The 13,690-nt window shown below is 38.1% G+C and overlaps 1 protein-coding gene across 1 annotated transcript in view; it reads left to right on the plus strand.

Annotated features, from left to right (window-relative positions):
- LOC108793578 overlaps window positions 1-10,816 on the plus strand; it is a 47,179-nt gene extending 36,363 nt beyond the window's left edge. The window contains exons 8-13 of the mRNA XM_018564563.1: window positions 2,564-2,679; window positions 6,631-6,771; window positions 7,956-8,189; window positions 9,536-9,682; window positions 10,126-10,239; window positions 10,808-10,816. Coding sequence (XP_018420065.1) covers window positions 2,564-2,679; window positions 6,631-6,771; window positions 7,956-8,189; window positions 9,536-9,682; window positions 10,126-10,239; window positions 10,808-10,816 — 761 coding nt within the window. The remainder of the gene's footprint in view (window positions 1-2,563; window positions 2,680-6,630; window positions 6,772-7,955; window positions 8,190-9,535; window positions 9,683-10,125; window positions 10,240-10,807) is intronic.
- The last annotated feature ends 2,874 nt before the right edge of the window (window positions 10,817-13,690 follow it).

A 13,690-nucleotide genomic window follows, 5' to 3' on the forward strand; every position in this document is an offset into this window, starting at 1 on the left:
ATCACTTTTGTATTTTTATTTATTTTTTTACTTTTTAAAATTTTTATTTAGCTTATTATCTTTTACTTTTTTATTTCTTATAATTTTACATTTTACTTTTTTAACACCTTTTAATTTTAATTATTATTACTTATTAATTTTTACTTAGTTTAGTTGATTTTATTATTTTCTAACTTTTTTATAATTTTCCTTTTCTTTAATTTTTTCCACTTAATTTATTGCTATCACACGGGAGCTAACAATCCCCTCTGTGATAGCATTTGGAGATGACAGGTTCTCTTTATGGAACCAGTCACCTCCAATACAGGAATTCTAGCAAAGCATTGTGCTGGAACTCCTATGATAGCTGAGAGGGGAAGGCTGCGAGTGCAGTTCTCCCCTTTCACTGTTTATGCGGAGCAGAACGAAGAACAGATCGTTATCCGCTCTGCTCCCTGCCCTCCATCCTGAAGTAATTGCTGTGGTCCCCAGAAAGAGTGGGGGACCCCCGCAAAACCACAGATGCAGCCCGCTGAGGTGGGGGTGGACCATGAAGGGGGGGCGAACCTGCAGGCTGCATACAAGTGATCAAAGCGACATCACCAAAATCACTTGTACAAAACGAGCAGCTGTACATTTAGCCCTGCTTGCCCTGAAGCAGGGATAAATGTAGAAAAAAACTGCCCACCCGGTGACTGTGCCGCCCCTATACTCCCTACCGCCCTGAGGTCAGGCCACGGTAGCCTTGTGGGAAATCCGGCCCTGAATCTAGGACAAAATAGCTGATTTGGAAAAATTCTCTGATTCAGCTCACTTTCCAGTTCAGCTCTGGTGTCCTAGATTGTTCACTTCTCCTGCTTTCTCCAAACTCTTCACCCTTTAGTGAATGACCCTTTCAGTCTTATTAAAAATGTGGGCCTTATTCACACCTGAGTGTTTGTAGCTTGAATGCCTTGATGTGCTCCAAAGCTCAACAGGAGGAATCCTTAAGGTTCTGATACCTATCCAAAAGCCCCCTTATTGACCCTTCTAAGCCTGCTGGCCATGGTTTGATTAAAAAAAACAACGTGTGTGGGAAAATTTGAACATAAATTTGTCAGGAGTGCAAATTGTGAACCTGTGGGATCTGCCACAAGCCTCATCCCCTATCCCCCAAGGTACATGCCTATGACAGCCTGTACTCACTGGGTTAAATGACCCTCACTCTCATGCAACCCTAAAGACATCTAGTGGTAGAGAAGACGTACTGCGGGAGATAGCTGAAGATTGATGATTGGGAATATAGAAAAGACTGTTTTCTTTATGTTTACAGATTTAAAGGAAAATGCTGAAGGTGAGTTATAAACTGGGGCAATTTTATATGTAAAAACACCCACATACAAAGCTTCTGAGAGGTAATCTTTGATCTGCATATGGTGTCAGTTTAGGCAACCTTACAAGTAAGGCGTTTATTGATCAAATATCATAGTTTAATTCTTAGACCACTGAGTTATGCAGCTTTTATCTTTTTAAATGTTATATTTTATCTTTTTACATTTGTGTAAGTTTTTGTAGTGCCGAATAAAAGAGCTGCTAAAGGGGGTGCATCAGAGGCGTAACTAGAACCTTCACGGCCCCTGGTGCAAGAAACCAAGAAGCCCCCCCCCCAACCGCCATGGCACCACATGGTTAACAGGAAGGCTGCCGAGGTCCCCAGCAAGTGCGGGACCCCAGGCAGCCGCTTGTTTACAATTTTAGTGCCGGTGTTCTGTTGAGAACGCTGACCCAGTATCTGCGCTTACGTACAGAAAGGATTAACGAGGAAACCGGCATTTATTTACAAAGTATTCGTTTGTAATGGTTAATTGTGACCGTTAATAATATACCGTCCATGGCAGTAAATGATGGATGGAATATTATTAACGGTCACAATTAACAATTTAAACAAAATACTTTGTGAATAAATCCCTGTTCCCTCAATAATACTGGTCTGTGCGCAAGCGTAGATGCTGAGGTCAGCAAATTCGACTACATCTGGGTACTCGACAGAACACCAATATCTACGTTTAGTATTGGAGCATTTTCACGAGTATGAGTACTCGTGAAAATGCCCAGTATTGGCAGTGGTGTATCCCTACTTAAAAATATAATGTATTGCTGGGACTTGTAGTCCTACATAGTTGGAGCTATTCTGCATTGCTGTATAACCATCATACAGCAATGCAGAATACCACCAGCTATGAGGGACTACAAGTCCCAGCAATACATTATAATAAAAGTGAGCACTGCAGAATATCACCAGCTTCCCCCCCACACTTCCCCGCGTCACCCAGGGGTAGGTAACCTCACCATGTCAGCCATGGTGAAACTATAAATCTCAACATGCATCTGGGAGTCTTGCTTTTGAGTACCAGAGTCTTGCAATGCCTCATGGGACTTGTTTTTACCACAGATAGAGTGCCAAGGTTGCTTTCCCCTGTTATACAATATATACGCTTCAAAAATATTTACTTTGGAAATATTGATGTCCCTCGGTGACATCAATGAATTCATGTCACTGTTAAATTATTATGGAAAATGTCAATAACTGCAGCGATTTTCACAGGTTCGGCAGAAATAAAACCTGAATTTGTAAATGAAATGATGCAAGAAAAATCTGAACAATCACTGAAGGCTCGATTCAAGATTTTGACGAATAATGCCCCTAAAAGTTGCAATGAGGTATTTGGGAATTATATACAGTAGTTACTCTATTGTATTACATGGTAAAGAAATTGTGTGCTTACCTAGGGCACTATGCAGCCTGGGAACAAGAGGACATAACAGATCTTTATTAACTACCTCCCGGCCAGCCGCTGTGTATACACGGCCTGCCGGGAGCTTCTTGGATGTAACTGGGCGTGTATACACGTCCTGTTACATCCGCCCGAAGCGCCGTGCGGCGCGCGCGAGCGGGAAATCCCCGCTATTTGAAAAGCTGCAGCGATGTATATTATATTACTTCCGCATTCTTGTGTCACTCTCCAGCTTCAGATGCTGGAGAGAAGCTGATGAAGCAGATCTCTGCTTCATCAGCTTCTTCAGGGGGGTACTAGGTGACATTAGGGGTCTTGGAGACCCCCTGATGTCTCCATAAAGAGGACCTGTCACCTCTTTTGCTATCACATAAGGGGGTTTCTCAGCCCCCTCTGTGATAGCAATAAAGTTAAGTGAAAAAAAAAAATAGTACAAAAATTTAAAGTTTCCCCCCCAATTTTTTTAAAGTTACACAAAAAAGAATAAAAAAAAAATATTTTTTTTTTAAAGTCCCCACCCCTACATACACGCATGTAAACATGCGTCAGGTGCGCATACCTGCGAAAACGACGATTGCACCCATTACGCCGCACATGTTACATATCGCCGCGAACGTCGGAATGAGAGCAATAGTTCTAGGGCCATCAATCACTGATAACACTAAACTGATGAGCGGTAAAAGCTTTTAAAGCGTCGCCTATGGCCAATTTTGGGTATGCTAGTTTTTTGCGATTTTGCGAGTGCGCGCAATTTTTACGCTTGACATGTTTGGTGTCTATTTACCCGACGTGACCCCATCTTTTATATTTTACCAAAAAAGTGGGTAATATTAGTTGTTTTATAGCATAATGTAAAAAAAAACGTTTTTTTCTCAAAATTTTCAGTAATTTCTCCTGAATATAGTAAAAAATAAAACCCGCAGTGGTGATTAAATACCACCAAAAGAAAGCTCTATCTGTCCCCAAAAAATGGTATAAAATTAATTTCAGTACAGCGTTGCGTGACGGAATAAATGTCAGTCAAAGTACCGCAGCGCTGAACACTGAAAAATGGCCTGGCCAGGTAGGGGATCTAAGCACCTGGTCTTCAAGCAGTTAAAGTAACACTAAACTCAGGAGTTAAATCTTAAGCTTTGAAAATGAAAGACGGAAGCTGATTGGTTGCCATGGGCAACTGCTACAGATTCTGTCTGCTCCAGCTTTCTATAATAGGATTCTGTTCTTACCGTAAAATCCTTTTCTTAGAGTCCATTGAGGGACATAGCTCTGAAGAATTCTAAAACATAGGGTTATGCTGCTGCCTCTTTAAGGTTATAACCCCTCCCACCTCAAACCTGCCATTTGTAGCAAGCAATACAAAGGAATTTTTAGGGGAAGGAGCCATGTCCCTCAATGAACTCTGGGAAAAGATTTTAAGGTAAGCACCAAATCCTGTTTTCTCTATCGTCCAATGATGGGACGTAGCTCTGAAGAATTCTGAAACGTGGGGACGTTCAAAAGCAGTTCCAACAGAAGGGTGAGCACCACAACAACTAAAGCACTACTGTAGCTCAGCAAAAAAAATGAACTGCCAAAGTACACTTAAACAGCTCTATGAAAATATTTTCTGCCAAAATTAGCATCAGATGAGGCAGACACATCCACCTCATCCAAAAATGTGCAAAGGTGTGCGCAGAAGACCAAGTTGTGGCCTTGCAATTATGAGAAGAAGCTTGATTTCGAAAAACCCAACTAGTACTAATTGCTCTAGTAGAATCAGCAGAAACAGGAAAAGGTGGTGCCCTGTCCCACAACTCATCAGCTTGAATAACCAGCTAACAAATCCACTTTAAAAAGGTGGATCTAGAAGCTGAACAACCTTTTCTAGGCATTTCTGAAAGAACAATAAAGAGTCTGAACATCAAAAGGAAGCTGTTGCAGTAAAAGCCTGCACAACATCCAAAGTGACAAAGAGAAATTTCTTTAGGATGAACAGTAGCTGGACAAAGTGAAGGGAAAACAAACTCTTCATATAAAAAAAAAGCTGAGACTTCTTTGGGTAAAAAGGGAATCCTGCGGTCTCAAAACAATTTTGTCCCTATGAAGAACCAAATAGGGTTCTTTACAAGCAGACAACTCGGAAATATTTCTAGTCGAGGTAATGGCCACAGGAAAAGCAACCTTTTTGGATAGCAAGTCAAAGAAAGGTCTTGTATAGGTTCAAATGAGTTTTTTTTATAAACAGCTAAAACCATGTTCAAGGCCCACGAAGGAAAAAGAAACCTAGCAGGAGGAGCTACATGAGTAACTCTCTGAATAAAAGTATGAATAAAGGATTAGAACAAAAGTACATTAAAAAAAAAGGACCGACAAGGCAGATGGCTGACCCTTCATGGTACTTAGAGCTAAATGTTGATTTATGTCAAATTGAAGGAAAGACCAAATTTGCAATATAGAAAAGGAGAAAATTCACTTTTCACGCTTCACCGCAGACAAAACACAATAATGGCCCTGACTGCTGGGAGGTAAAATATGAGGTACCATCTACTGCAGAAAGCGGAATGTTTCAATAAAAATAAAAATCAGGAGATCGCTGTTCTCCCCATTAAGCAACTTGAAACTGAGTGTAAAACAGAAGAAGAAGCAGATTCAAATCCGTGTCTTCCATGCGCTATAGATAAAAACAAAAAGGTACATCATCAAATCGAAGTCCCGGCCTCTTAAAGAAACTGTGGGAAATTTAAATCAAAGCAGTCAAACTCCACATGAAAGCATTTAGCCAAATAGGAGTCTAAAGGCACACAGCCAAAGTAAATAAAAAGGAGGAAAAATACCCAACCTTATAACATGAGGTAAATAAATGTTTTACTTATGACTCTACAGTCCTGTTCCCAACATAACAACAGGAATCCCTAGGTTAATACTGGCCTGACTGTTAAATGATGAAAACAGGAACACGGGAACACCACAGGACAAGACCAGAGAAGCTCCCAGGATTTAACATTATCCAGTATGAATCTTTCTCATGTCGGCTAGCTAGTGAGAACTCCCAGGATTTAATATTATCCGGTATGAACCATCTAGCAGTCCTCGTGGTAGAACTATAACAAACTAAAATAATAAAGCAGAAGACAAGGATTCATTCATTCTCCTGAGGACACTAAGCGAAACTGGCAGGTGGGAGGTGGGAGGAGTTATGTCCTTAAAGTGACAGGCTTTTTATTTGTTTTGGCCTTGTGTCCATTTCTCCTAGAGACAGAATTATAACCCTACATTTCAGAATAGAGAAAAATTAATCTCAATGCTCTAAATCAGTGGTTCTCAACTCATGGGTCGCGACCCAAAAGTGGGTCGCGAGCCCTTCTGCAGTGGGTCGCGGCGCCATCACGGCAATCAAGTAGCCAGGAAACGGAAAAAAAAGAAATGTACTGTTTTATTTTTATAATAGTAAATTATTTACTGTGGATGGTGCCTCATTTTAAATCGGATTTTGCAGTTTACATGTAAATTATTTCCTGAGTGTTATCTCTTCTTGTAGTAATACAGCGCGCCTCAATTAGCACAATAGTTTCAGACTCTATTTGCAGTACCAGCTGTTGGAGAAATCTGATGTGACCAGAAGTCCCATCCAATAAGATCCATTTGGTTATCAAAACTGGAGCAGACAAAATCTGTTTCTAAAGAGACTGCTCCAGTTTTTATAAATTCCCCCCATTGTGTTTCATTGGCCAAAAATTAATTCAGCACTGTAGTGTCCTGCTCTTGTTTATTAGGCCTGTAGGAAGAGAAGATACCATACCAAAACAGAATATTTCTATTTAAATTAAATGTCTATTTAAATACAGATAAAAGTTAAATTTAAAATGATATTTATTTATGACACCTGTGTTATATGCAGAAAACATTACAGAATGTGCTGGGATCGATCTCCTCTCCTGGAGAAATTGAACTTTGTAAACAAGTGAAGGAGTTTGCAGGGAAGACTGAACTGTACATTGGGAATGGAAGCAATCCATCAGCTGATAGACTTGCTCTCCAGGTAAGTCAGAGAAGCTGATTTATAAAAATAAAATAGCAAACAAAAAATATCAAAATCAGCTCTCATTATAAAAGTAAGGTCAAAAGTCTAATTCTTTATTTGTGATTTTGGGCTACCACAGTTCTCAACTTGCTTTATTTAGACCCACTACATTTGCTTTTTAAATTAATTGAGGGAAATTTATCAAAACTGGAGCAGCGGAAATCTGGAGCAGCAGTGCATGGCTACCAATCAGCTTCTCTCTTTCATTTTTAAATCTTCACTAAACAAACTGAAGAAATAAGCTGATTGGTTGCTTTGGGTACCTGCTCCAGATTCTGTCTGCTCCAGAGTTCATACATTCCCTCTATTGTAATACGTGCACATTAGTAACTTTCCTGTTTTCAGTTTTGATACATGCACAAGGCAAATGCAGGGGTGATTACAGGTTACTTGATATCTCACAAACCTTGTACTAAAAACTTTGCATAAAACATATAAACATATAAACTTAAACAATAAAAATACCATCCCACGAGGTACTGGCAGTTTAAGATTACTTTTTGTTTATCTAAATTACTGTAGGCACTTTTAAAATCTTGCACTTGAGCATGATGCAATGACACTGTGCGCTCTGTCCATTCATTTAAAAGGAGATAGTAGATGATAAATGATGAGAATCATTATGGAAAATAATTCTGCCGCTTTCTACCAGGAAGGTAAAAAATGTCAGTGAACAGATGTTGGGTAAAAAAGTCATCCAGGAAGGTCAAAGTTCCTGGGTTTTACCATTTGATTTAGTGAGAGAGAAAAATGGGATCTCATTGTTGGAAGGTATTAGTCAGTAAAAGGGTACAAAAAATTTACAAGGCATTAGATATACCATGGAACACAGTGAAGACAGCCCTCAACAAGTGGAGAAAATATGGAACAGATTAGTGTATATCCAATCTGAACCAGGGCAGAAAGTTTTACCTTATAATGTGTACAGTATATAGATACTTTAGGGAAGATATGATTAGAGATGGAGGTATATTTAAATGTCCCTTTTGGTTATATTTTTTCACCTGGGCATTTTAAAATGTTAAGGTTCAGGAAGAAAGTAGTAAGAAAACTTTAAAAATGCACAAAAGAACATGGAGAACATAAATGCAGGTAACTCTATAATATCAGTAGAAAGAAAATTAATATTTTATATTATACAGAAGCTTTTGAAAGAATTCACATTATCAGCTGTTGATGATGATGATGATGACGATGATGATGATGATGAAGATAATAGAAGCAGAATCATGAAACAGAAGATATCGTCCCTAAAAAGGCTTGTAGTATATGTGCCGAGTACTCTGCTGTATGGCGGAACGGAGATTCTGGAAATGCCAGGGACCAATGACAGTGATCCACTGGCAATTAGTTTCATACAAGATGCCCTTGACGAAGTGAGTATTGATTTTACGTTGTGTTCTAGATACATGCTTAATGAAAAGTGATATTGAATGCACTTTAAGGGGATTTTCAGTTTAATTGTTACTCTGCATCTGACCTCTCTGCAGAGTAAAATTGAGTTATTGCTTTCTCCCACAACCAGCCAACCAACAAGGAACTGTGTAGTATTACTGAAGGATCTTAAGCACACGGGCGATTTGGTTTTAGTAGAAATCCTCAAGCCTAAATAATGTACATAAAGTATGTGGTTTATATATTTGCAAACAAGCTTTGGTTGTTAGCTTTGTAAATACCACGTGAAGTATAACTTGCCTACACACTGTCAGTACAGATAGGGCTGCACTGCATTACATTTTGTGAAGCCTGTAGGTAGATCCAACTACTGAACTGATGTAGTTGACTTGTCTACCCTTCGCACACTCATCTTCAGAGTGAGGAGAGTTGATGATTTCTCTGTGTTTCTTCTCCTTTATTGTTCATCCAGCAGACTGTGAGCAGGGAGGTGACACCACTGTATTCCTTCTCTTTACCAAAGCAAGTGGTGTCATACTCCTGTCTGTGCTGTCTGTCAGAGGTGTAGGAAGCACAAAACTGCTTGGACAGAATGACAAGTACTTTGTCAGATCATTTTAACCTTTCTTTAGCTGCTTGCCTGGAGTTTTAGCTCTAATTTGTCACACTGGAAAAAGGCTCTGAACATAACATAAAAAACAAAATAAAAACTGAACCATCAATAAAAGACAATATGTGGCAACCAATAAATATAATTGTAATGTTGAACCGGGACTTGTTGCAATCATTTCATAAGACTAAAAGCAGCATGCCGGAAATATAAATCTTGATATTGATCACCTTGGTGTTGCCCACTAGCAGAACAGAAATAGAATAATATATTATCAAAGATGCTGCTCCCTATAGGTTAATCGTTAGTATGCTCTCCCCCTGGGAACAAAGGATTTCTATCACCCTCTATTTTCCCAATATAAGCATGTACAGTTCAATTGCTGAATGGGTAGGACTAACCATAAGGGACAACACCAAAAGTAGTGATTTTGTTTACTACATTAGAAATTACCTTTTTTTATCACTTGCTCCTTCTACTAGATTGTAAGCTCTAACAAGCAAGGCCCTCCTAACCCTCCCGTATTAAAATTGTGCTGTTAACTGTATTGTCTCCCTTCATTTTGTATAAGGGCTGTACAGACTGTTGGCGCTATAGAAATCCTGTATAATAGTAATATAGTAATACTGTGTATATAACTACAAGTGTTGATGTACAAATGCAGAATAAAAGAGAAAAAAGTTAATTTTAACAATTACTATTTTGGTTTGTCTTTAGGTTGAGGTAGTGCTTCTCCTGACAGAGTTTGGATTTCGTTTAGCTGGGCAAGAAGTCAGAGACTGTCTGACAAACAGCCGCTTTATCACACACTGGAAAAGGGATTCCAATGAATATAAGCTGATGTTTGTTTCCTATCCAGAAAAGGTTTTACTTTCAGTTATTGTATTAGAAAACAGACTAATAAAAGGCATCATACTGTGGAATGGTGTTAGTCTAGAATAGTCACCACTATAAACTGCCCACTTAAAAATAACACTCAGCATACATGGCTAGTTCACCTCACCATCGGAATACTTACACCTTCTATATTTCACCCCATATCAAATGTAAGCTTTTGCAAGCAAAATGCTTTCTGAATGTTTTAAGTTATGTACATCTTGGTGCCTTGATATTGTACTGACTGTTTTTTACCTGCCCAATATGCAGAGCATTAGAGCATTTTAGTAGCTGGTAAGAAGCCTAATTATAGCACGATAATTATGCAGGATAATTATGCAGGATAAGATGTTCTTTGTACATTTTTCGTTAAAAAGGAAACTGCTACCTAATATTCTATACAATAGCTTTGTTCCACTGTTTCCTTTTAGAATAATATTTATCAATTTGGTGCTGGAGACCTTGAGAAACTTGAGAAAATTGTGATGAAGGAGAATAGAAAACAGGAAGATGAGTTTCACAGCTTTAATGGACTACTGCATCCGGTAAGAATAAAACACAAACTAGGAAAAGTATATTATGTGCAACAGAGTTAGAAGCTTTTTTTTTTCTCTTAAAGTTGGCATATGACCGGATATGTTTTTAACATCTGAAGGGTCCTTGTGCTGGTCAGATTTTAAAATTTCCAGCCCTCTGACCTTCTGTTCAGCTAACAAAACAGTACTAAGCTGATGATCAGTAAGGAAAGCAGACACATGGTTGCTTTGATACCTTTGGTGGCATTAACTGCACGGACCTCATCCTCCCTGTACAACCTTGTATTTAAAAAGAAAATGTCTGTTGATAAAGGGTGTTTGTAACATTTACAGAATTAAAATTGGTAAAGGTCCAAACCATCCTTAGAGTAGAATTGATGCCGGTGAGAGATTGTTTGTTTTATTTGTTTAATTTACCAAAACAAAGAGACTTGCATACATTTATACATATGTATGGCCAAGATTCAAAGCGCCATGTCCGGTTATGCCATTCTGTAGGGTAGGTCCTACATTGCTTTGCTACTTTTGTTTTGACAGATTTGTGGTCGGTCCTTAAAATTTCTCCTATTTTTTCCAGTCTTCGTAAACTTTTCAATAATGAGTTGTAATTCTTCATTTCTGCAACCCATAAAAAAATCAATTAGAATAATTTTTTTGTTTTTAAGAACAAGCTTTATTGCAAGTAGTGCAAACTCACAAAGCTGGACTATGATATATTGTTCGCTGGCAAACCCTCTCCTACTCCTTTGACGCATTTCTGCATGATTAAGCCCCTATTGGGGACAAATGTATCAGAGTAGTAGGAGAGGGTCTGGCAGTGAAAGATGTGCCATAGTCTGGCTTTGTGAGTTTGCAATATTTGAACTAAAGCTTGTTGGATATCAAGTTAATAATGGAGCAAGTGCAACCTGTTTGTATCTGGATACTGCAGAATAGTTTCCAGTTGGCATGCACCCATGGCGGATGGATGATCTGTAAGTTCGCTTGGAGCTGTAAATCTTTCTGTATGTTTGATCAGAATTCCCTCTTGCACAGACTAGTCCGTGTTGTCAGGCTAGTATTAGATGGATTCTGATTTCTATAGGTTAGTGCACAATGCAAAAATCAGTACTTATCTACCTTGCTTTAGAAACCAATGAACCTAATCAAGACAAAATTAATCTGACATTATAAATTATGATTTACAACCTTACGTAAAGTTTTCTCTTTATTTCATACAATTTTTTTCTTCAAAGGTTAAACTTACACCAGAGATGTGGAAAAATATCTTTTCCTCCACTTTGTTACCAGTGCTGCACTCTTCGATTCTTTCACTAGAGGTGAGAAATGTATTCTAAAATACTCCTAAAACAAAGGCCACACTCTTACCTGACACCCTTTCATATATAAATGTTAGAGGGATCATGCCCAGTAAAGACATGAAGGGAATTTATCATAAACTGGAGCAGACAAAATCTGGAGCAGACAAAATCTGGAGCAGAAAAAATCTGGAGCAGCTGTGCATGGCAACCAATCAGCTTCTCTGTTTCATTCTCAAATCTTAAGTGAACAAACTGAAGTTAGATGCTGATGGGTTGCCATGGGCAACTGCTCCAGAATTTGTTTGCTCCAGTTTTGATAAATTCCTCCCATAATGCCCCACCTCCTCCTGAGATTACGGAAAGATCAAGCGGCTTCGTGCAAATCCAGAAGGACTAGAAATTGTAAACAGAAATGTATCTGTCCTAAAAATTGTAAATAAAGACTGTGCAAAGTAAACCAAGAACAAGGCTATTGTTTTGTTCTGTTTCTGGAGTTAAAAGTGCAAGAATATGTAGTGTAAAAATCAAGCTGCTGTTTGTTGATAACCTGTCCTGTGGTTGTTATAGTGGCTGTTTGAGCATTGGTGGTTTAGATTGAAATTACTGTCTGCAGTTTCCACTTCTACTTTTGCTAAAAATTATATGGGTGGTCTTATAACATTGTCATGAGTCTTGCGTTGGGAGGGAGCTGTAGCACTTTATGTTTTGAATGAAGTTGAAAGGTTAATGCTAGAGCTTCAACGGCTGGAATAGCCAAGTGACTCTGTCAAAATGGTTTACAGTAGGAGATTTTATTATAGAAGTGAGTATGTTCCCGACTGTCCTAAATTCCAGAGTTAAAAGCATATTAAATGCACATCTAGTAAAGTAAATGTTATAGTAAAGTACATTGTAGTGATCACTTCTAAATCGACTGTAATTGACTGTGGATCTTTAAAGGTCTCTTGAAATACACATTCCATGCAAAGCAAGAAAACGAAATTAAATGTTCACAATAGTTACAACTTCGGTAAGGTAACGATAGTTAATAGTATTATTTTATTCCATACAGGGTGACCCTCATGACATCCTTGAGAATAATAAAGATTTTTTAAAGAATTCTGGAATTGATTTATTAATGAAAGAATTTGATCGCATAGTAATACAGAGGAAAAACGTCACCATACTAGAGGTAATGTTTTAATTTGTTTTTACATACAGAGTAATTTCTGCATATTCTAATTAGGTTGTATATAGATAGATAGATAGATAGATAGATAGATAGATAGATAGATAGATAGATAGATAGATAGATAGATAGATAGATAGATTCTTGATGTGTATATTATTGATTGTTTTACATCTTACATTCATACATGTATATTTAAACTGATAGAACATAACCTTTAGTATACAAGTATAATGTCCCTTCAATGGCTTTATTCATGTGAAAACTATCTGAAAGTATTATATTTTGCTGTATCCCAACTTATTGTTAGTTAGTGCTCCATCTTTCTGTATGCAAAGCTGCTATACTAATTATTAAGTCAAATACTGCAGATTGAAAAGAAACTGGAAGAATTTGAAGCCAATCAGAGAGCTGAAGCAGATGGTGTATTAGAAGATGTTTCTCTACTAGAAGAAGACACTCAACCTGGTTCTCAGAATATAGAGTATGTAAATCTAACTATTCATATAATATGTATAAATAGAATACAGCTTGGTTGATGTACAGTATGTATTTAAAATGATATGCCATTATTCATTAATGCCATTCCTATTAAGATATATTTGATATACTATACTCTGGTTATATTTTATATAGGCATATTTTATAAACAGTTTTTTTGCAGCCTTCTACTTTTAAAATGTGGGAGTGTCCTGGCATCTGCAAGAGCATTTTCCTTCATTTATTTAAAGTGACTCTAAAGTCAGGATTCAGGAATTACATTTTTAAAAAAGATTCAAGTACCTTAAAGGAGAACTATGGGGTTAAGTCTTTTCCCCATAGTTCTCCTTAGGGTAACGGGAGGACACAGACTAGCGTTCTCTCATCACCCAAAGCTCAGTATACTGCGAGCTGTAGCTTCCGGTATACTGAGACGCCGCAGTATACCGCGAGCTGCTGCTCGCGGTATACTAAGACGCCGCAGCTGAAGCGGATCCCGACAATTGTGCCG

The sequence above is a fragment of the Nanorana parkeri genome, unplaced genomic scaffold (assembly GCF_000935625.1).
Source record: "Nanorana parkeri isolate BGI_ZX_2015 unplaced genomic scaffold, ASM93562v1 scaffold760, whole genome shotgun sequence".
Taxonomy (NCBI): Eukaryota; Metazoa; Chordata; class Amphibia; order Anura; family Dicroglossidae; genus Nanorana; species Nanorana parkeri.